Genomic DNA, 24,480 nt, shown 5'->3' with positions numbered 1-24,480 from the left:
AGTAACGTGCTTGTAATATTATGTGATTTTTAAAAAAATCTTGCTCATCAAATGTAACTAATGTAATTAATTTACCTTCAAGTCTGTGGCCCAAAGAAGAGTGTGTCATGGAGGCTGTGCTCTGTGGGTAACCTTGGCAGACTCTTCCATGGGCAGGAGAAGGTCTGTAGTGCTGCTGGTGTTGTTACCCTCACTGGATGCCAGCTGTCCAGCTAAGGCGAGCCCTTTAGCATGTGTGTTGTGCTCCTTGCTGCAAAGACAAATCCCTTCCAACACCTTGGATTTACACTAAACTCTATGTCAGGGCTGTAAAATCAATGGGGAGTGTGGTTGGTTCCAGTGTGAGCAATGGTTACGTTCCCTTTCCTTTCACACCCCTTGTGATGGCCGATTCCACTGTAGTAGCAGGTACAAAATTATTTATTTTCGTTTTGTGTTTCTTCATTACTTTTTTTTCTGCTGATTTAATGATCTGAAATGGAATTACTAAAGGAAAAACCTCTCCCCCACAAGAGTTCTCTGTGCTAACATAAGTTTACAGAAGAATCTAAAATCTCAATGTCTCAGCTCTGCTCTGTGGGAGCACAAGGAACTTAGATCAGATGATGGCCCTTGTGATCCTTGACCATAAAACATCAAAATCCTAAATTCCCTAGACTAATTTGCAAATGGACATATTTGAACTGCACATTAGCAAGCTAATGCTCATTTCACATCTTTTTCTTTCATTCATGGTGACCTTTCCTCCAAAGGAGTAATGCTGCAGGTAGAAAAGTGAATTGGTCACTACATTTGTCATTGTTCTTCTCCTGTCTCGGGTCTCAAGCCTGCACCCAAACATAACATTAAATAGAGACATGTAGATCAGGGTAAAGTACCTTTGCCTTTCCCTGTTATTGCTGCTTTGTAAAACATGCTGGGATATTTGTATCAGGGAGCAAAGCTGGATTTATGGTGGTGGAGGAGGAAACATTTGGCTCAGATCCAAAGTTTGCAACTTTTTTTGTATGTACAATTCCAGAATCAGCATTTGCCTGGGAAATGCTTTCCCATCCCACCCTAAGCTTCCGCTTGCTTTTCCTATGGTTGAATTTGCAATGTCAAATTTTTTTAATCAAAAACTAAATGGCTAGCTAGCGGTAAGTAGGAAGTTATCCTTGAATTTTTATATTTTGTGACAAATTATATTGCATGCACAATAACCCATGAGAGCAGTGCCTAGGCCAATCCAAGGAGTGTCTGAGTTGTTTTGGGGTTAGGAGGCATACTGTGTCTAAAAATACTGCAATCAATTTCTTACAAGTATGTGATGACCCCCAGTAACATGAATTTCTAAATATACCAGAATATTTTAAGAAATATGTGGGTTTTCTCTGTTTTATAGGCAAAACACATAGTAACCTTTTCCTACAGAAGCAAAGAAAATATAATTAGGGGTTGTCGCTTGTCTGTGTGGCCACTTCAGCCTTCAAAGGACTATGTTCTTGTGATGGGAAAAAATATGAGATTGTGTGATTCCTTGAGTGTTGCTCCCTGGGTGTAGTTAAATGGTTCAGTTGTGGCTGGTTCTTATGGGTTTGGATAAGGGGCAGGGAAGACAAAACAAGTTTGTGATGGAAATTTCATGAAAAAGAGGTCAAATGCTCCTGCTCTCCCAAGAGAGCTGCAAGAACGTCAGTGTGAGGTCTGTGTTTTTTTTTCCTTTAAGAAAATATTTACTGCTTCATTTCTACATTCCTTACACAGTCTAAACAACACTGAAGCCAAGGAGAGCTGGGTCTGTATGATGAATTTATTCAGGTTTTTTTAGAGTTGAGTTGTGAAATTGCTGATAAAAAAACTTTTTCCTTTTTTTTAAGCTGTTCACTTAGAGTACACTTAAACTGAGACAATTTTCTCATCGTCTTTGAAATTGCTCGTGTTAAAATCATTCAACAGTCAAGGATATCTGTATTCATTGGGGGTTGTGGACATGCACTCTCCTTCTCTTTCCCTCTGTGCCAGGCAAGAGATCTTGCTGCCCTCAGTTGTGGGTATTTGCTGCCTGTCACTGTCTGCCTGCCCAGACACCATCCACCCTCTAACCTGCCTGCCCAGCCAGGTCAGCAAGAGCTGCTGCCCCCTGCATGTCTGCCTGCTCCCTTGGGGTGAAGGTGCTCTGGGGTGTTTGCCCTGGCACTGGGCAGGGAAGGGGACACTTGTAATGGAGGCCTGTGACAAGAGCCAGTTGGCAGGCACTGACCTTTTCCCCTGGCACAGCTGTTCGTGAGCGCCCATCTGCTCAGGACTGTGGAAAAGCTGGCTGGATCAATGTAAATCACTTAAACCTGGACTCGTGGTCTTGTTACCAGTGAGGTGCCACTCCTTTAAATGCCATGATTAATAGCCGGAGCCTGTGGGGATATTTTGCCCACGAATGCTTGCAGCAAATTGATTTTAGAAGAAATCAGAAAATTGAAAGGAGAATTGGGGAAATGTTCTGCTAACGCAGACTTAACAATTTGAGGAATTGCTCAAACAGCCGATTTTTGGCGTTGGTTAATGCCTTCCGGCATTGCAGCACTCCCGTCCCAGGAGGGTTGTTTTGTAGCGCTCAGCAGGTCGATGTCCTGCACGCTCTGTGTGTCCCACAGTGGCAGTGGGTAGAGCAGGGCCATGCGTGTGCAGGACTGCGCAAGAGGATGAGGCAGCTCTTGGGGAGGAAGGCTGGTTACACGGGAAGGTCCTGCACAGAGCCCCCAGCCTGGCTGGATAGAGTGGGCTGCCTTTGGAAACCCTGCCCTGCACCAGAGAGCAGGGGTCACACGTGGCTGCTCAGGCACTCTCTGGGGTTGTTGTGCTGCTCCTTTTCCAGGCTGGGGCAGAGATATGCCTCAATATCCCGAGAGGGTTTTGGTTTTGCCTAGCTTTAAATATGCTGGGATCTAATGCCCATTAGACATGCTGTCTGTTGCAGCAGTAGTCTGACCCCTTGTTTTCAGTATTCACCTTGAATTTCAGAGGTTTGCTGGTAAAGTGATGTCTGCAAACCCTATGGTGAAGATTTATATCAGAAGTCTTTTTTTCCTTTGATAATGGATTTAAAAAGATCCCGTAATGGAATAAACTGTATTGACAGAATGACTTATTTCCCCTTTTATAATTACATTTTTATTACCTTTTTTTTTTTTTTCTTTTCTTTTTTGATAGCATAACTGTGGGGAAAGAAACAAAATTATATCCTATATGGCACAGCAATATCAGCAGCAACCCTGCTGTAAGAAAAAATAAATCCATACCATTTATTTTAGAGGTCAAGGACAGTCCCAAATTACTTTTCTTTAAAGTTGCTAGATGCTGCCTAAATGTTAGGCTGCTTTTTGTCTGCAGCAGACCCAGAGCACCCATGCAGACACACCAAGCTAGACTTCATGGCTCACATTAGGTGTATGAGCTTGGCCATGGTAACCTGGTTATGTCTGAAGGTTCAGGCTGAGGATGGCATAGGTGAGGATGCCTGGGGAAGGTTGTACTGCTGCCTGCCAGCCCTTCTCCTGCTCCCTTTGCTCATCAATCAAATTCTGGGCTGCCTCAGCTTGCAGGCATGGTTTCAAGGACTGGTGATCCTTGTCTGAATACAGTGTGCTGTGGGCTGTGGCTGTTGAGGTGCAGCCTGATGAGCAGCTCAGGTACACAGGGGTGAAGGAGAGAGCAGATGGGCAGGAGGAGGCACACCAGCTCAGCCCTCCCACCCATCCATCAAAGCCATGAGGTGTTTTTCAGGAAATAGATGTGACAGCTCTGTTGTTTCAAGGACACTTCTAGCATCACAAATGCTGTGGGTAAACCAGGAAATCACTCAATATGTACTCATGATCAAAGATATTTGAGTGTGGTTCTTCTAAGCTGATGTGTACAGTATAAGGTAAGGTCACTTTCCATGTGTTTTGTTGGGTCTGACTCTCCCAACCTGCCATGTGTGACATTTCAGAACGTCTGAGGGCTCAGTGTCTCACTAAAATACAGCAGGTGGCTGTGCTGACTGAAAGGGTAGCTTGGGGTATAGACAGTAAAACTGTCTGTAGATGAAGCCATTTGCAATACAGAAGTCTGAGGTGGGCTCTCATAAGAAGTTCCCTGTTTCTTTAGCTGGATAGACTGCTACCTCTGGTTTTCACCCTTCAGGGGCTTGCAAGTTTGATACAAAACTTTAAAGTCTAGCAAAACTTGCTAGTTTTAAGTGATTTAATTCATGTTCATTGGGTGGAGTTGCTGGTTTCTTCTATTGTGCCAGCAGCACAGAACTTTCGATAAAACATCTCCCGCTGCCATTTATTTCTGGAGATGACTTCCATGGTGATGTTTGTTGAGATTGGAATCACTTTGCTTATGAAGCAAAGGGACTTTTCCAAGTCTGAGGTGAAGAATAAATATGCTTATTCTGTTTAGTCTGACCTGACCTTCTGCAATATAATGGAAGAAGAGGGAGACCTTATTTTTTTATTGCTTATGAGTCATGATATCTTGTTACAATGTATGGAAAAGTGGAGTTTCCTTAAATGTCATTGTTTTATCAGGACTAACAGTAGCATGACTATAACTATTTAGTACTGGATCTTACTGCTGTGGGAAAAATAAAGTATACTTTATTTAGCATTTTTCCAAACCCAATAATGTGTACCTTATAGGATCTGTCCAAAACCACTCCAGGAGTTAACTAGAATGCTAAAGTTTAAACATTCCTTGAATGCTTATCCTGTATTGGGGCATGCTGTTTTGCTGTTTTTTTGTGATTTAAACTTGCCTGCTTCCAATATATTCCTCTTTCTTATTTTAGCAGTTCATCAAAATGAAGAAAACAGCAGTCAAGAAATAAGAGGACTAGAAGAGCTCAAGGATACCTCTGATGCACAGGTACATGTGTAAGATTAATGGAATCTTGGGAATGTTTTCAGATCTACAAGTTGAAGAACTGTTTTCAATAGCTCTGGGAAATGGATTTTCCTCTATGTTCTGTGCAGGGAGCATGTAGGAGGGAGAAAGTCTGCTAGATCTCATCTTATGTGACTATTTAGAATAAGATTGATGATTACTCTGGGAATTAATCCCATGATGTTGCAATTGGACAGCATTCTTCAGCTATCTTTCTGCTCTTCTTAGATAATACACATAGCATATACCAGATGTAAAAGGAAAATGAGATGTGTTTTAGGAGGCAAGGGCATATGACATTTTGATTGAATTTTAATCACCGTAAGTAGACATGCAATGAAATAGGGATACTTATTAGTCACTCAAGTGCAAGCAGCAACCTTCTTTCTTTCCTTAACTGCCCTCATTTACAACCAAAGCACACTTCTGGATATTGCTCAGAAGAAACTAAACTGCCTTTTAGAGTGTTTTATTGTGGGATTGCTTACCCTTTTTAATTCTGTGAATATTTTTTCATTAATCTGCAATTCATTCAATCATTCCATTCATGCATTCAAGCTGTGCAAGTGTAACTGTACTGCTCATTGTACTGGTACTGATTATTGCTTTTAATTTAAAATTGATCTTTCCCAGTCTTGACTGTTTTTTTCTCCTTCTATTTCTCTTGAATATGTTATATTCCCCACCAGTTGCCACCCTTTCTCCTTCCCCTATATGCAACTTGCAGTTCCTGCCTCTGATTTATTTCCCTAACATCTTGCCAAACCTGAAAAGTTGTGTGCAAGGAAGACAGGATTTATGCTGATGTCTGTGAACAAGCCTAGCTGAAAGGGTACAAGCCATGTAGCCAAGAGTGCATTACAGAGATGTAGAAAGGACCCAGAGGGAAACACTGACCTCACTGCACAAAAAAATTTGGCTCTCTGTTTTTTTGTTGGATTTTTTGGGGGGGAGGATGAAGAGGAAGGATTTCATCTATTCTAAGTTCTACTTAGTTGCTGTAGTTATTGCAGTTCTTTGAAAATGTTTGTTTCCATTTATGATGTAGCCAATGTATGCAGAAAGCTCCTAAGTAGCCAGCTAATAAAATTACCTGGAATAATTATAAAAACCCATAAAAATTTATTATTGGGGTATTGATTCACCCAGATTTTAATTGGTTGTAAACCAGCTTCTAAGATTTGAAAAAATATGAAACACATTTAAAATTATACAATTATTAAATAAGTAGTTAACAAAAGCAGAAGTGTTATCAAAGCAGTGGTTGCTCCAGTTTTTTAGGACCATAAAAATGACATCCAGTGAAGGCCAGATACAGTTTGTTTTAAAGGAGTGAATGTTTTTTTTCACTTTAGTGGGACCATGCATATGACTGGAGCAAAGCAAGGGATCCTGTCCTTTGAGGCTGTGGCACATAGTTTTAAGTTCTCAGGTTGATTAAAGGTGAAGCCAGCAATAATTATGTTTTTTTCACCAGCTACAGAAAGACAGATACAGTGAAAGAAAACCAAGCCACCACAAGTGGTGCCTGCTCTAAACACTGCTCTGTGGGAGAGGGGCTTGATTTACACTTGAGTTAGTTGACAAAACTGGTAAAAGTGTGAAAAAAGATTGGCAGGGGGATTTGCAAAAGCAATCATGCTGTAAATAATGTAAATTATGTAAATAAAAGATCCCATCTTGTCTTCCTAAGGATGTGTTAATTCACCTCTGTGTTATTGCTATGATGCTCATTTATGACCTCTGCAGGGGGCATATTTTCCTATGGATATGCTGAAACAGAAAGTATGTTGTCAGCATCTTCCTTTTTCCATCCTGAATAGTGAGTAATTTGCTTTCATTTCCATTAAACTTTTTTAAATTTCAAGTATTACATAAACACACTTAGTTATAGTAATGTTGAGCCATGAATGGTAGTAAAGCTTTACTATAAGGTACATTCTTTTATCATTCATTAAGGTAAAGCCAGTTAAACTGTGCACCTTTTTGATTTTCACATTCATGTGCTTTAGTAAGTGTATCTGTTTTGGTCTACATGAATTAGAAGTCCAAGCACCAACAAAGGTTTTGGAGGATGTGTGCCTGCACAAAATGAAAATCAAAATTGTGCTTTGCAGTTGTGACTTGCCTTTACCCTGTTGTCTAACAGCTTCCAAAGCATTGCCTGGAAATTAAATTTGTATTGCGAAGTGAAAATGACCAGTAATTGGAGATTGTCAGTATTCTCCTAACTGGATTTTAGAAGCTGTCATCAATAAATAATTTAATTGACCTGGATGTTTTCTTACAAGTATTTAACAGAAAGATTTGTGGTGTAAAGTCATCATAAGTGAGGAAACCAGAATTAAAAGTAAAGGATTCATAGCTTTTTTTGTAATGATGAAAAAACATGTTTAGCCTTTTGTGCTTCAAGTGCATTCTTTATTCCCAGAGCCAAACATATGCAATTATATCTTATAATTAATAAGATAAGATAATAATATCTTAGCCCTCCCATAAATTCTTTATCCTCTGGAAACCAAATTAAATAAATAATTTTTTTCATGTTCTCTGCAAGTCTTTAAATTAAAGAACAGTGACAGGAGGAGGGGACATGTTAAAAACCAATATTTCTACTTGGTGGTTATTTGAAACAGGACAATGTGATTCTGCAATAAGATTGCTGTTTTGAATACAGACCATGTTTGTGCAAGGGCTAATGTGCTTGTGTTTAGAGTTGCTCCTCTGGAGTGCTCATCCATGTGGAAGGCAGCAACACGCTCTGTGTGAACACAGGTGGAGGGCAAGTGGTGAAAGAGAGCGAGACCCAGCATTCAAAACCTTGCCTTGGATGTTTCTCCCACTTGAACATACTGAAGCCAACTCTTGCCCCAAAACTGAAGCCCTCCTTTCTCTTCTTAACATCACATAATGGTTTTAACCATTGGGTTTTGCTTCACACTCTGAAGATCAATATTTGTTCATCAGGGACTCGTAACCATCTCTTCCACATGTAGGTCATGGACTACTTTCTCTGGACACATGTCCTGGTTCCAGCCAGGACAGGGTTAGTTTTTGCAGTAGCCAGGACCAGAGGTTAATCTGTACCACCTCACATCACTGGTGGGGCAGGGGAAGGGATTCTCTTCCAGGTTGGGATATTCTGGAGGAGGGACTGGTTGGGTACTGTCTGTTGTGGAGGGGTTTCCATGTGAATCATTCCTTATTTGTACCCTATATGTCATTATTATTGTTGCTGTTACTGTTTGTTTTCTTATCTCATTGCTGTTTTTGGTAAATTGTTCTTGTCTTAACCTGTGATCTTTATATTTTGTGCCTCCAGTTCTCCTCTCTAGCTACCTGAAGGAGGAGGGGGAGGAGAAGGGGAAGGGAATAAGTAGCAACTAATTTCATCTCAATGGGAGCACCAAACTGGGGAGTGCCATTCCTAAACCAGGACAGCACTACAGGAAGGTGCAAAAAGTGCTTCCACAGTACAAAGATCCCAGACCCAGAGAGAGTCCAAATCTTTATCATACTTAAGTCCTAGTAGGTGATAACACTTTGAAGTTGTCCTTAGCCTACATTACATGGATGTAATATTCTTGCTAGAAGCATCCTGCAACCATGAAATAAGCAGGCTTGATTTAGTTGATGTCCCCCAGCACTCAAAGTGTTGGAAGCGCAGACATCAGGCCTCCCAAGTCTTAGGTTCCCTGTGTAAATTAGTGCAGAAGGAGAACATTAGGAAACAATTGATCTGACCATTTTTAAATGCCTATTGTAGAGTGAAAAAAAATGAAAAAAAAATCTCTTCCTAAATATCCTATTTTCTCCATTGATTAAAGAGGTCTGGACAACTAGCTCACTATATTCTTCCACATTTGATAAAATCAGTCATACTGCTGATCTGCAGGGGATAAGAGTGTCAGAACTGGTTTATAAACCAATGTCTGATTTAGAAGATAAGGCACTAGACTCACAGACTATGCAAGGAATTTGAGATTAGGCAATGTAATTCTCTTGGTGGGTTTCTGACCTTCTGGCCAGTGAGCAGTCTCCTTATATGGGGAAGCTGGGTTCCTCAGGAGGCTGGGCTCAGGAGGAGCACAAGACATTGAAGGCATGGGCTGTGTCTGAAATCCTTTACTTCATCAGAGCAGAAGTGTTTGATGCAGACTTTTCAGGAGATGTCTTCATCCCACCTGGAAGAATGTAGGCATGTAGAAATTTCTTTCAATGAGTTGGGTAAGGATGACTCTGGACTTGGTCATGGAGTCTATTTTTTTCCATCAACATTCAAGAACTTATTCATAAAGTAGATTTGCTTTCTACTTCAGATGAAGAAATCTTAACTCCCATTTCTCTTTTCATTGGAGAAACTAGCAGAATGTAGGATGATTTGAGTGGACATTCTCACTCTGTCATGGACATCTGTCATGGACAGAATTGCTCAAGGCCAAAGGATTGGACCCTGCAGGGTTAGCAAATCAGGGTATCCCTAGTTTTAGGGCCTGACACACAAGATGTGTTGTGAATTCTGGAGTAGGTAGCAATTAATTTAAACTCACGATGAGCAGTAGAAAGAAAATGGTGAAGGAAATGGGGGGAAAATGTTTATTTGCAGATTGCCTTTGAGGTCATATAGCCATATCATAGCTATGCCACATGATGGGCCCTCCCAGGGCATCTGCTGTTCCCATCAGGAAACATCTGGGGTAATAAAAGCTGTGCGGTATCATCGCCCCAGGTCTCGGTTACGCAGAGGCTATATCCATTCCCAAATCATGGACAGTGATACCAGCTGCTGGCTTTGCAAGGAGCAGTTTAGCCCATATCAGCTAACTTTGCAATGAATCTCTATGTGCCTGTGTGCAAGCATAAAAACATCTTTTTATATGTATCTATCTGGCATTTTTAGAAAACAACCAGTGCTGAATATTTTGACAAAACACTATCAGCATAGCTTGAATAACTGTCAGATTTAGCCAAAAAAATAGTTCTGACATAGCTTTTAAAGCAAGTATCATTTCCTTCCCTAAACAAAACAAGAGATACAGATTTGTTATTTACGGAATAAATAAATGTAGCACAACTGTCTTTTAACTCTTGAGTCTTGCATATGTGAAAAATGGTTGGAGCGGGAGCAGAGGGAGTTGTAGCCTGTTATTTTTAGGAGTGCCTTGTGTTGCACTTCATTCTTTTTCCAGGGCTGTTCCTGGCTAACTTTCCCATGAGTTTTTAACCTCTTGCTCTTGTTCTCTTATGTAACAGGAAACAGGCTGACAGGAACAAATAAAACACAGCATATCTGATAGCTGCACTCAGAGGAGCGGTTGATTTAGTTAGCCCTGCCTTCTTTCCTCCAGAGTAGATGCATTTGGAGATTCTGATGTTCTTCTGTTCCTCTCCAGTTGTTTCCCGGGAAGCGGTGACTTGTTTGTGCTCAGCAAGTGGCACCGAAGTACCGCAAATATGAGAAAACAGATGCATTTCTTTTAAGGTTGAAATTTGTGCTGGTGTCATGTCCTGGGATTGTGGATTTAAGTATCTGTTTGCTCTTTCTCCCACCCTTAAGGCAGGAGTTTTATGCAAGCTTCAGGGAAGAGATGACATCGGACGGATTGAGCTGGTCCAAAAGCTGGCGAGAGAGAACTGCCAGTTTTTGCAGGCGGATAGAAAAGCACTGGAGAAAGCAGAACAAGTAAGACATTTCTTATGTCGTTTTTTTGTTTCTTTCGGGTAGGGGAGGGTGATTTAGGTCACAAAACTGAAATAGCAAAGCTGATGGTCAGAATCCAGGGCACACATTAGTCATGGAGCTGTAGCTGCTCTCCTCTGGCATTTACATTTCTCTAAAGTGCGTTCAGGTCAATAATTGTCAACACACTTAAATTATTATGTTGTCATTAACTGTCAGATGCTGTTATTAATATCTTATACACATAGGATATAGCAGATGATTTCAGGATGCTTTTTACCAAATTGTTGGGTTTTACGGTGTACTTAAATAATGTATAAGGCATATGAGTACTTCAAGTACTTATTCTAAATTATCTTAAAATTACTTCTCTCTGGGTATATTTGGATGCAAGTATTGGCTGAAACTTTTCAGCATGAATTAAAAAGAATGGCCTGGATAGGGAATTCAGCAGTTTGTGGGTTTTTTTTCTTTTAAATTGTGTTTTCAATCAAAAGTTACACTGAAGAAAGCAGCACTCTGTTTAATGCTTCTGAAAGCACTTATTCAGATGTTAATAACTAGATTGAAAATGCACTGAAACTTGACTGCTCTGCTTATAGGACAATATCTCCTAATTTTTTTCTCCTAGCAAAGGTTTCTATTCTGATTGCATATTCATCTAAAGGTGCAGATGATAATAACTGCAAGAAACAACAAAAATCCCACCTAGTCCTTATGTCTCTTGCCATTATGTATATGCAATTTATTCCATTTTCTGCTCACTGGACGGTAGAAAAAAGACATGTGCTTTAGAAAAATACTTTTCAGCTCATCTGCAAGTTCATTCCTACTGAAATAAGGCTGTACAAAGGAAAAGAGAGGGATGAGGTGTTTTTTTCAGAGCTTCGTGCTGTTCTGTTAGGCAGTGTAGAGGGTCTGGTCTGGTGTACTTAGATGTGTAATTGTTTCAGTAGGTGTAAAGAAGGGAGGAGGGCAATTAGCCAGGCTAATTCCCCAAGATTAAATTGTTTCTCAGCTGACCTGCTGGCAATGGACATCTGGGAGAATTTCTATACATCTTTGAATTGTATCCACAAAACACAATTAAAAGTTTAGGTGCTCAAGCAAAGAAGATTTTAAACTGGGGAAGATTTTTATTGTGTTTCAGGTTTCAGAAACAAGATTATACATATGTGGGCATAGAGAGGAAAATGTTGGGACTGATACTCAAAAAATTCAGTGGATATTTTTTCTGCTACTCTGGTCATTGCAAAGGGTGCTGTGGAGTCAGCTGCAGCTCTGTAGCCGCACAGATTACACTACAGTTCCAAAAATGGAAAGGAAAGCAGCACTCAGCTTTTCTTCTCCTTTTGAAAAGTATGCTACTTAGCAATTGCTGCTATTTAGGAAATGAGTGACTTCAGTTTAGCAGGAGCTCAAACAATTTACTTACACCCATCCTGAGCAGAACAACACAGCAATTACTGCCCGAAGACAAGGATATGTCTTTAGACCTTTAGGACATGCTTTAGACGTGACAGCAAAGAGAAATGTCACCTGAGAGATTGCAGAAGCCCAGGTCATTCCTCATGTGCCCTTTATTTCTGGGTGGGGAATGTCTTAAAGCTAGTGCTGGCAATAGCAAATCACGGTGTGCTTCTTCCCCCTGTTCTGCACTTTGCTGGTTGTTGTGGGGTGGGTCCAGGCAGCCCATGCCCAGATATGAGACCTACAGTCCTCATTGTGGGTGTGTCTGGTAAGCCCCCAACTAGACCACTGACTTCATTGGGAACAGTCACCAAGAAGGCATCCTGAACATGGGCAAGGTTTGTCATAGCTTCTTGGTTTAGCTGACTCAGGTAACTAACTTTCACTGGAGAAAATGCACACACTGCCATGGCAGGGCAGAGGGTTGCATATGTTCAGGAAGCTGTGAGCTTCCATCCCTTCCTCTCCCTCCCTTCCTCCCGTGCGGTCTGAGAGCTGATCCGGTGCACGTGCAGGTGACAGGATTTGACTGGCTGGGCAGGGTTCACTGCTCCAGGCAGATATCCCCTCCTTTCCTCCAAGGAGAAAAGCAATTTCTGAATTGTACTGAGTAAATTGTAGTGAATACTGCTTGCATCCAGGATTTCAGACCTTCCCATCTCATCCTGCTGCTACAAAAGTGATGGCAGATTCATTGGCATTGGCTTACTATCCAGTCCCTTGGGCTCACTGTAAATGTTAGAGGAACAACATGTTCAGGGTGTGGTATCCTTATTATGTGTAACATGCCCATCTTTATTTTTAATTTTTAAAAGCATAGCTTATTTTGTGCTGCTTTCTTTGTAACGCAGGCTGATGGGCACTCAGTGCAGGAGTAAAATGGAGATGCTCTGTGCATTTTCCACAGGACTCTCATTTCTCAGCAAGTATCCCTGCATTAAAGCTTTCACTGGCTTTCCCTCCTGGGGAGCTCAAACTGGGCTTTCTTGGATGATCTCTTTTCCTCAAAGGAATGGCATGCAGTCCATAAATGAGAGGCCTGAACACCCTGCCAGGCTGTTCTCCCTGCCCTTGGTGAGCCTGCTATCCAGGCTGGCCTCCTGGCAGCCCAGCTTGGAGCAGAAATGCTGCTGGCTTGCAGAGTTACATGTTTCTGCCAGCCTGGGCCAGTGTCACTGTTAAAAGCTGGGGGCTTTATAACCTGCCTGGAAGTTAAGCTGCTCTTTCCAAGATGGCAAACGGGAAATTTTGCCTGAAGCAGACTTCTCTAGTTTGTTCTCCTCTAGGAATATGAAAAAAAACCCCAAAAGTCCAACTTGAACATGGGGTTAGAATTATGCATAAACATAATTCCTCTATATATGTACTGTGTCCCAGGCATGTGATGGGAAATGGAGTTGTGGCTCCTCTGGTGTTATACTCACTGTGTTTCTAAATCAGGTCTCCCCAGATTAGTACAGCCTCACATGGGTTTCCAGCATTAACAGCAAATATAAATGTACAACAATTGAGCTTTGATGATCCTTTTGTTTTCCTGTGAAGAAGAAAGGGTTCTCAGCCTAATTGAAGAATTTGGTACAGACTTGGGACTCCAGTAACTCTTTCCTGTACAGTGAATGAGGTGTGGTGTATGATAGGGAGCTAGACTGGTTGACTAGGAGGGCTGGTACATTCTCCTGTCATTCAAATGAATAGTCACCATCTTCATCTGGGTTTGAGGACAGAAGTTAATGACTCACTTAAAGAAGATAGATGACACGTGGGTGCACAAGAGGTTTTTTGGCAGATAAAGTACCTAAAGGTGTTCTTTGAGGTGTGATGTTGGAGCTTTGTGGTCCACAAGGAACAGATGAAACATGGATTAGTTTGAGTTGCTAGTTCAGGAGATGAAATATAATTATTTTTTCTCAGAAAAAGCAGATGGTCTGGAAGAGGGAATATATGTGACAGCTGGCTGGCTCACTGGAGGAAAGCTTGGTTTAGAACTTGTGGGTGGGAGAAGGGATTCCTTTAGTCTGGCTGTGTTCTGGAGGATGTAAAATTGGGATATATATATATCTATATCTGTAAGATATTTTGTACAAAATCAGAAAGTCCATACTGCTTTTTTTTTTTAGTTTTCTGGTATGCTGTCATTTCACATTTATGGTCTGAAAAAAGAGCTTTGCAACACTGCCATAATTTAAAAAGTTCTGTGCTCAGTTTCTGTTATATGTGAGCTGCTTAATTGGTTTTGACACTGGAAGCTGACAGTGACCAGGTTAGATTGGTATACCAGAACTGGTGTTCCTTGGTAGCACACAGAGCCAACCTCTTCTCAGGTAAATAAAGTGTTTGCAAAGAGCTCTAACCATACTGGTGCTCACAGACTTGCAGAGAAAAACAAAAACTAACAGTGATTTTTTTTTTTCCCCATTCCCACTTCCTAATGTGTTAGACTGTGGTGCTTAATGAAGGCACTGAACCTCCCGTATGTATTTGGTTTCCTAAAACTTCAGCTTTGCTAATAAGTAGAAAGTAAATAGAACTAAATAAGCTTCTAAAAAGGCAGATAAGCTTCTTCTCTCTACTTTCACATTCCTACAATGTATTGATAAATAAATAAAATTAAATTATTGTCTAAAATACACTGAAATTATTTTAATATCAAATGTGGGGTAGTGTAAAAAAACTATGCAAGCCTGCAGTTCTAATTTTATCATTACATGCAAATTGTACTCATAAGCCTAAGGAGATGTGAAACTGGATATTTGTATTTTAATATAATTTAAATATTTCATTTCCTTAAAAAAATTGCTTTGACAGAAAATAGATGAAAAAAATGTATTGAAATATTCAGCTATAGAGCAAGCCTTCTTTTTGGAGAGGCTTGCTTATTATTAGCATTAATTATAATATAGAAAGCAAGCTGTGTATGTAAAGCCATTTGAAGTCATTTATCATAGCTTTTTTTCCCCTCCAGCTTACATTTGGGATGCATTCAAGATATATTTGCACTAAACCATAGTTTTTGAAATTCCTTTTAGTCAACTACAACTCAAATAGTGCCTTTATAATGGATGTGAAAATGCGTTGTACAGTATTTCCAGTTATTATTTCAATGAAATGTTGCACTCATTAAGAAAATCGTGTCTGTTTATACTGTCATTGTTTAAGTAAAATTGTAAAAGGGCTTTTTACTTCAGCAAATGGAGAGAATATTCTTTAGATTATAGTATCATTTTCATAGTCAGATCAACTGAATAAGACATTCACAAACTGACAGTAATGTTAAAAGGAGTCTCTTCCATTACTTCACTGTGTCAGTAGGAAGGGGAACATTTCCTAAATCTACCCTGTAATCCATTTACAGATTAATCTATATATTAGTTAGAATTATGTACTGTTTAAAAGAATATAAATACATACAGCTTGAGTGTATTGATTCTGTGACTTAATTCAAGATGAAAGGTATGTTTTCAGAAGGACAACAGATACTGAAGAAGAGTTCTGTTAATTTGCTGGGTACTAACTTTTGTAATCGGTGGTCTCATTAGGAAGACAGATGATTTGCTCATTGAAGCAGGTTAGTGGTTGAGCTGAAGCTGTTAAAATGCTTAAAACAGAAGATTAATGATTTAGAGCCTTGGGTTGTATAGATTACTCATGACCGAGGAATTTCTCAAGGAAATTCCAGCCATGACACACCAGGGGTATTTTTAGGGTGCCCAGCTGGACGCCTGCAAGAAGACAAGAATGAATGTCAGGACGTGCCCAGAGCTGCAGTTTTTGTTATCTTGACAAAGCTGTGGCATTGTGCTGATATACTGTTGGACTGATGGCCAGTAATCAGGGCTCTGATGGAAAAATATCCTTTAAAACATTGACATCAAATGATGTCTGAATACAGTCAGTGACTGAAATCTGTGCATTACTTTCTAAAAACATCATCACTTTTGTCGTATCTGCTCTGTTTGGGACAGATCTACTGGGTAGCTTGGGGGCAAGTTTACTGCTTTTGACTCTTGGCAGTTGCTCTGCATCTCTTGCAGAGCTGTGGGTCAAGTGATCATAACAACTACAACAGAGTTTGGCAAAAACTTTCATGGCTTGAATAGCTGTGAGGTGGTACAGATCTCTGAAGTCATTTAGACAGAATGGACTTGGCATGTCAGCACAAGAGTTTGCTGTTTCTCTTTATACCTCTTGGGCCTGCCAGCACTAGCAGAGAGAGCTGTACCAGGGTAAGATGATAGTTTGCAATTTTGATTTAGTCTTCAATTACAAGCCAAGAAAAAAATGAATCTATCAATGAGATTGTCAGTAGCAACCTCCTTGTTGAGTAAGAATAAGTAATTAAGAGTTAGGTACATGTTTGCTCTGGAGGTAACCTGAAGTTCAAGTCTCTGGTCTGAATCAGGGGAAACAGGGATTGGAATCTAGTTCTGTCATGTTTTGGAGAGAATGTCCTATTCCAGATACTTGATTTTTCATCTGCTGGAATGAATGCATAGCCCCAGGTGATCACCTGTTCTTCATAAGTCATTCTCTTTATCTTCTGAGAAGAAAAGGCTTCTGCAGGTCCTAGGCTTTTTTGTAATTTTTTGTTTGTTTTTTTTTTTTTCTTCCCAGTATGGAACAGAGATAAGGATCCTCCCGTTCAGATGTAAGACTGGAATCATCTGCATGCTTGTTTCAGTCTTTTGCAGTACTTTAAAAATACTAATATAATTATTTTTATTTACTATGTACTTTCAAGAGGACTTGCCATTCCTTTTGTTGAGTCTGTTTAATGTGGCCAAAGTATTGGAGAACATCCTCATGCCAGGAGTGCAAAAGAGTGGTGTAAATATGTGATCCTTCTTATAAAAAATAGCACTTGAGTCATACTTGTGCTCCCATGGTACATTGTGAGCATAGTATAGGAACACATCAAATAGAAACCTCACTATTTTCCTTTAAGTCAAGTTACATGTTCCCACAATACTTTCTTTCCTCCAGATGCTCATCCTAGTGTTTAAAAGAGAAGAAAGACTAATTTTCTCCTCTTTGATTTATTCTGTAACATTATACTACTTTGTATAGGTGGAAGTTCCACATACACATTTTTCTTTAGAGTGGAACGGTGACTCATTCTTGTGTGGGACAATAACTTAGGTCCTGTGCTGAAAGGGATAAAAAGGGCACATGGTATTTAGCAGACTAAAACCTGGGAGCCACAACTTTGAATTTTTATTTTTGACTCTGTTGGTTATTTAATAAATAACCTTCTTCAAATCTCACCACTTTTCTGCACCTTTGTTTACGCAGGTATAAAATGAGGTTTTATGTGGGACCTTGAAGGGTGCCATAAAACCTGCAGTGGTTAATGAATGTTGAGGAATTGCTTTGGGATCCTTGAGACGTGGTTCAAGGATCCCAAGGAAGCTGGAAGTGAGTTAAAATGTTGACAGACAGGGGAACTTTTTTTAAAATCCTGAGCATCGCTGAGGTGAGGCCAGACATTTGCAGTCCCTACACAGCCTTTGTGTCCTCGGGTGTCGCTTCAGGGGTGATGCTGCCCCAAACACTTGTCCCCAACACTGGGCTGGCCCATGTAGTGCTGCTTTGTGAGGCAACACAGGGGAAAATGAAGCTGAAAAATACAATGAATGCACCTTCCTTATGGGGTTATTTTCCAACCAGATTGGTTCCCCTCACATTACAGGGACACAGATATGTGGTGAAAATGAGATGTGGTGTCAGGGATGGCCTGTGCTGGTGGGAGCTACTCTGCTGCTCCTGGTGAAACACAGTCGTCCTCCTTAATTCCCCAAAGCCTTGTGCCTTACCCAACCCAGAAACTGGACTGGTCAAATTAAATGTCCTCATTTTTGGGGGGTTTTTTTGATTCTTTTTTTTGTTTTTTTTTTTGTGTTTCTGTTTTTTTTTTGTTTGAAGTATTTTAATCTAGAACCTGTGTGGCCTCATGAAGGCACACAAGCACACAGAATGGGATGAGTGGTGAATGGGGGTTGACATCCAGGAGCAGGGAAGGAATGGGAGTGTTGTTTCTCATGGTCAGCAGGACTACATAGATCTGGTGGTACCAAGAATGAAAGCATGGTTCCTTGCTCCATTTATCCACACAAAGAGGTAGACAAAATCTCTGAGAGCTGCAATCTGCAGGTTGTCACTGTCCCCTGCTTCTATATTTCCCCCCAGATTTTGAACCGCTAACCTGCTTATGTTTCTAGACTGTTCAAAGGCTTACACAGAATTAATCTTACCATATTTTCCCTTTGGAGAAGTAGAAATTACCAGTTTATTAGTTCAAAGCATTTGTTTTTGTTTTTTAACATTAAATTGTCCCTCTCTTCATGTGATAAATAAATTTGATGACATTCTGAATGTTCTTTTCTCCATTTTCCTGATTTATGACATCAATAAATTCCCAGTTATGCTGATAATACAGTGGATGTATCCTGCCATCTACTTCTGTACAGTTATTTCTACCCTTTCTCTGGGAACTCTGAATAACAAAGGTGTCTGGGTCTCTCTGTTAAGTTAGGGAATTTGTTACCTAAATTCAAGAAGATAAAAAAGAAAAGTTGATAATGCTTTGAATATGTACCATACAAACTTCGGTCAGAAATTTTAAGCAGTTTCTGAATTTCAGGAGTAGCAATTCTGTCTTTCACCTTTCAGTGGTACAGAACTTTTAAGTAGTTCATGGTTTTACCAGATTTTCTGTGGGAATTTAAACCAATCAAGGACACCTCATTTTGGCTCATAGTCTAGACCTGGTTGTAAAGAAATACCCAAGATAACTGGAAAACTGTTTGATAAGCTAGAAACTGATGGTTGTGTACCACAACTTCCTCTTTGGAAGTTGTCTGAGATTTGGTAGTCTGCCTAGAGGTCAGAGTCATGTAAAAAGGATTCAGTGCTTCAGGGATACATTTTTTCTCTTTCTTTTTCTTCCTATCCTCTTGAATAAGTTCAGGAAGAACGTTCTGCTTCACTGAAGTGAAGATTTGGGCCAGTAACACAGAAGATACCTGTTGACATTTCTGCAAAAGTGACATTTCTGCATGTCAAACTTCGCTTTGTTTTGAATAGAAACTACATTGGAGCAAATTCTGTAGTAAGATCTGGATTTTATGCTAAAGTCAGCGTGATTCCAGTGGCAGGATGCTCTGGAGTCGATGAGACCTGTGTCAGGACCCCACTGGAATAAATGCTGGTAGCATTTGTTGGCGTCTGTTCCTCCAGACATGCTTTGGAGACCACCTAGAGCATGCCACTGTGGAGATTGCCTTTTGCCTATGCTCAGCTGCCTCTCCTGGACCAGAGGCAGGCTATCTGCTCTAAGGACTTTGTGGAAAAGTGGCAGCTGTAAAGTGGCTATCTCTGCCTTCTTTGTTGAAACCACATTGTAAGGACACTTTGACCTTGTATTTTTTTGCAGGCTCCTTTTTTTTAACCCAGGATTTATTTATTTTAATCATGAAATCTCCCCCCAAACCTGTCCTTTTGCTCTGGCCATTCCGTCACTCACTGTGCCTCCATTTAAAAGTTTAATTCAGCCCCTGCTGATGTTAATAGATATTTTTTGGTGAGAGCAGGATATAGCCTGTAGAGTTTAAAGCTTTTGTCACACCTTAGCTGTGGAAGGTGGTGGCATTTTGCAAGATGTGCTTGACACATGGCCACCTGTGGAGAATGCTGATTTGGTAGCAGTTAATACACCACTTGCATCCATTTTTCTTGGTTCTGTGTGGCAGCTCAAAGAGCAAAGGAATGAAAACCCAGGCGATTAGTGGTATTTTTGCTGACTATCTTCCTCTAAATCAAAGCAGGTATTCCCCTTTCCTTCCTCGATTAGTGTTCCTACCGCTGTGTGCAGCACCTCCTGTATTCTAATTCACAGCACATGAAAATGAGGTCTCAAGTGCATATGCACGGATTTCATTTTAACCACCCAGTGAAAAGTTTTAATTAGGTGTTTCATGTGGAAACATGAAACAGGGTTTTGAAATTAGCAATGACCTTGCAGCCTTCCTCGAATATATTTTCTGGTACTGTGTGGCAGGCAGTTCCCAGCTCTTTTTGTCACTCCCTGGAACGCGAGCATCCGAGCGGGGAAGGCTCTGATGTGTGGGAGTGGCAGGAGTTGCTGGTTGCAGGAAAACGTACTTTTGCCTCTTTTGATGACTGGGAAAATAGCAAGATGACCTAACTTGGGAAGAGCATAAATAGTAGCTGGTAATTCCTTTAACAGCTTGTTGAAGATCAAATCTTAGATGGATTTCCAGGCTCTGAACAAGGGTAAGCCCTGAACAGGGGGGTGATGCTGAGCTACACAGCCCTGTTTGATCAAGGGAAGGGCCTACAGCTCACATGTCTTTGTTGGCTGCTGTGCACCAGCTCTGTCCCCTGCCAGCCTGCCTGATGCTGCTTTCTCACCTAGAGTGGCTGGACTGAGAGCACCATCCCTCATTTCATCTCCGTTTTCCCTGGGAGGAGAGGGGAGTAGACCTGTGTGCTGTGTCAGGAGCAGCATTCCTACTTAGTCTGGTGCTGGGAGGAACAAAGACAAGCTTTTTCTTTTTGGCAGAGTAGGAGACAGACACAGAATACAAATGTGCATCACCTTTCTGGTTTAGTTGCAATATCACAGTGTCTTTCCTGTTTTTAGAGGTACTGATATTTGTTCAATAAATACAGCACCAGCTTAGGCCTTTTTACAAAATACTTTTATATTGCAAGTATGGGATTATTCACCACAGGAATGTTTAAAACACATCTGTGGATATAAATACAACTGTTAAATCGATTTACTGTTTGTAATATATGCTGTTTGGCCATATTTAGCAAGTTAATAGAGACTGGATGTGGTCAGGGTCAGAGAAGACACTAATCACAGCTGACTGAAGTGTCTCATATGCAAAGCCTGGTTGTTCAGGCTTTGAGCTAAAAACCAGATACATTCAGGCCTGGGCTTCCTTGTGTGAATGGCAAATAGCTGGAAGTGTACTGACACTCTGGCTTTGTCTCCTCAGGTAAGAAACTTGAATCTTTTTAGTGGAATCCACACATTAATTCAGTCTGTCTAAATAATCTCTCAGACTCTATGCAGTACCTGTATTGAGCTAATCATTGGGCCATATAGATTTCTTTTTTGGTTTCTTGGATTTTGATGAATTTCTGTAAAAAAACATGTGGCTTCCAAGCAGAACTCTATCTGCAGTAAGTTATTTGCTCCTATTTCCCACAAAGACAGAAGTAAATTAAGCCTAGTTAAGATTTTCCTAACTGCTTTATCACTGGCATTGCAAGATTTTTTCCAACAGAGTTTGGGCTGTGCCCAATGCCGCACTGCCAAGCTCTCAAACCCTGCACACTGCAGGTGATGGCCTCCTGCACCTGGGGCCTTTCTCAGGATTTCACCAAGGATATGGCACAATCCTTCTCCACCAAGGAACTTGAAGTGCTCATGGTCCCCCAGTTCTCTTTCTGCCTACGTGTGCATGTGCTGTACATATCTATTCATTGAGCAAACTGCATACCTTGCTAAGAACAAAGACAATCTCTTGCAAAGTCTGCTTATAGAAACCCTTTTCACACTACAGAGTGAACCAGTTATTTAAACACACAGTTTCAGTTGTTAATATAAAGAAGATGCTTTCTCCTGGTGACCCATCTGTTCTGACAGTCCTCTCCTCTTCTCCCTGTTTTCAGATTGTATCAGGTTTTTGTCTAGCAGATTGTAAAAAGTTTCAACCTCCTTTTCAGTTCTTCAGGTTACAACCTGAGTCTTGGTCATCAGAAGGGGTGTTTGAGTAGTTAGAGTGTCTTGGGTGGCTGAGTGATACTACAGACAGGTCAAAGCAGATACCCTTTTTTAAGTCTGAACACCTGAACCACCTGAAACTTGCTTGTGGTAGAAGATTTTTAATCTGGATGTGGGACTCTCAAATCAGGTACTTTCTTAAAAATGGTCCCTATAAAATTTTATTTTCTTTCAGAGTGTGAGCTATAGCTTTCATTTCCAAGGAACCCTCAAAATGTGCCTCTCTTACTTCATTTTAGGCACTTATTTGCAGGAACGTATGCAGGAACTGGGGGAACGTGTTCCAATTTTCCCACAGAGCTGTGGGTACGGGTGCTGATTTGTGTGGGATCCACAGCCATGCGTAGAGCAGAGCTGCTCTTGCACTGGGTGGCCGTATGCTCCCTGAAACTCGTCTGTTCTCACTCTCCCACCCTCAGCTGTCACACAGACACACATATGTATATGTGCAGTTATGACTGTCTCTTCCCTGGAGCAAAACTTGGTTTTGTACTATGTAGGCAAAAAGACTATGGCTTCACCACACCATTTTCCTCTGCAGCTGCTGCAGCAGTGCTCTCCAGTTCTGTCTAATATTTTTACTGGTTATTCAATGACATGTACTCTTTTCATTGCAATGACATGTAAATAGTAAATATTTGCATTAGACAAAAGCCATACAGTAAATCATGCAATAACTGTTGTTTTAAAATGTGATTAGTTTTTAATCTGTGTGATGTTCAATATGTATTAAGGATGCCCTAAGAATAAAAACAATAAAACAAATAGCAATTTACTCATTTAAGTATAGTAGAAATTCGCATCTTACCTGATGTAAGAAGAAACAAAACTTCAGCATTCCAGCAGAAGTATCACAAAGCTGTAAAAGTTTCCTGACCATTATCTTGTCAAAATTAGCTCTAAAATCATAGGCATTTGAAATCTTCCTTGTAATTCGTTAATGCTGCAGTTTCCAGTATTCCAGTGCTCTTGTGTGTCGAAAAGATCTGCGTCAAATAGTTGGATGCCCAGCCAGCTTGAAAAAATCCTATTGATTAAGGTCTAATAATACATCCCATCCTGAGATTCTTCACTTGGGCAATTTTGTGAATGCAGCAGAACATACAATATCAATATGTCTATATCACTTTTGCTTTTTTAAGAAATAATTTGTTCCAATTATTTTACTTTTTTTTTTTTTTTTTATGCACAGGTTAAGTGCTTGCTACAGCAAAACTTTGCTTTCCTACCTTAGACAATATATTTAATGAACTTTATCTGTATTGCCTCGTTAAGGGCAAGGAGCTAGGAGCTACCTCTAAATAGACTAGAGCTTTTATGGAAATGAAAGCACCAAAGAGTTGCTTCATCATGGGAAATCACTGCCAAATGTCGTGTGAGCTCTTGCTTTCCTGGCAGACACAATGTAGAGAAACATTTTCATTTTTAGCATCTTGACATTCAACTTTTTGACTTCTAATGCTTTACCATTTTTTAGCACATGAATACTTTCCGTTAAAATGCATTGTTATGAATTTGCTTATATTGAAATAACAATTGAGATAATATATAGACAGAGATAATTAGAGACTTATATCATGCTGTACAGAAGCATTTTAATAAGATCAAATGAAAACCTGCATTTTATTTTAGCATAGTCTAATGGTTAATAAGCTAAAGCTTAAAATCTGATGAATTGGCAATGATTTTGTGATTTGATATTCAGAAAGAATGTGTCCTGAATACCAAATGAATGAAAGTTACTGAGGAATATCATTGCTGAATTTTTTATTTTGACCTTGAGAACTGGGTTGGTTTAGTGTTCTTATACTGCTAACCTTGAAACACAGTAATTGGAAAAACAGTGCTGAAGGTTAGCAGTGCTTTTTCTTGAGCTATCATAGGGGAATGGTTTGAAGTTTATGGGGGTGGAGGGAAATTGTCTTCAAGATCTTCAAATAGCCTGAAAGTCCTGGTGATGACAGCACTTTAACTTATCATCCTAAAAATGTCCTTTTGTGCCACTGAAGCCTCACATAGCTAAAAGGAAAAGTGACTGTAGAAAGACTAAAAAGTGACTAGAAAGAACTAATGTCAGGAGGATGCAGGGGTGCCCAGGAAGCTGCTAACAAATCCCTTCTGAAACTGCACAGAAATGCAGGGGCAGCTTCCTGCACTCTGCATGCGTGACCTCACAAAATATCCTCGGTGCAGCCTTGTTTTGGTAGGTCAGGTGAGTAGCTACGTGTAGAGATCATACTTCCCTTGTCAAGCAAACGCTCATGAGCCCAAGTCTCATCCCCCTCTCTGCTGGTTGCCAGCAGGCAGCCAATGCACCAGTACAGACGAAGGGTAGGTGAAGAGACATGCTTTGCACAGGGGGTGTTTTGTCTGGAATAAACAGAGGTGTAAGACAGAGACAACAGGCTTATGTTTCCATTTTTTGTCTTTACTGAGTGGGTTATTACGCTGTAAACAGTGCATCCATTACTTACAGTGGAAAAAAATTCCTAACATATTTTAGGGTCTGCTTAGGGTCATCTGAAAATATAATTAATTTTATTAAAAATTTAACAGAAACCTAATGTTTTAGATAGGATTTTAAAGACTTTGTCATTTCCCTATC

General features: G+C 40.3%; 1 protein-coding gene across 2 annotated transcripts in view; it reads left to right on the top strand.

Moving 5' to 3' along the window:
- RAPGEF5 (Rap guanine nucleotide exchange factor 5) overlaps nt 1-24,480 on the top strand; it is a 157,471-nt gene that overhangs the window by 55,903 nt on the left and 77,088 nt on the right. For both annotated transcript variants that reach the window (XM_058831236.1, XM_058831238.1), the window contains 2 exons: nt 4,817-4,893; nt 10,469-10,594. In XM_058831236.1, the coding sequence (XP_058687219.1) occupies nt 4,817-4,893; nt 10,469-10,594 (203 nt within the window). The remainder of the gene's footprint in view (nt 1-4,816; nt 4,894-10,468; nt 10,595-24,480) is intronic.

This window comes from Poecile atricapillus, chromosome 2 (genome assembly GCF_030490865.1).
Source record: "Poecile atricapillus isolate bPoeAtr1 chromosome 2, bPoeAtr1.hap1, whole genome shotgun sequence".
Taxonomy (NCBI): domain Eukaryota; kingdom Metazoa; phylum Chordata; class Aves; order Passeriformes; family Paridae; genus Poecile; species Poecile atricapillus.
This window is presented reverse-complemented; position numbering and strand designations above follow the sequence as displayed.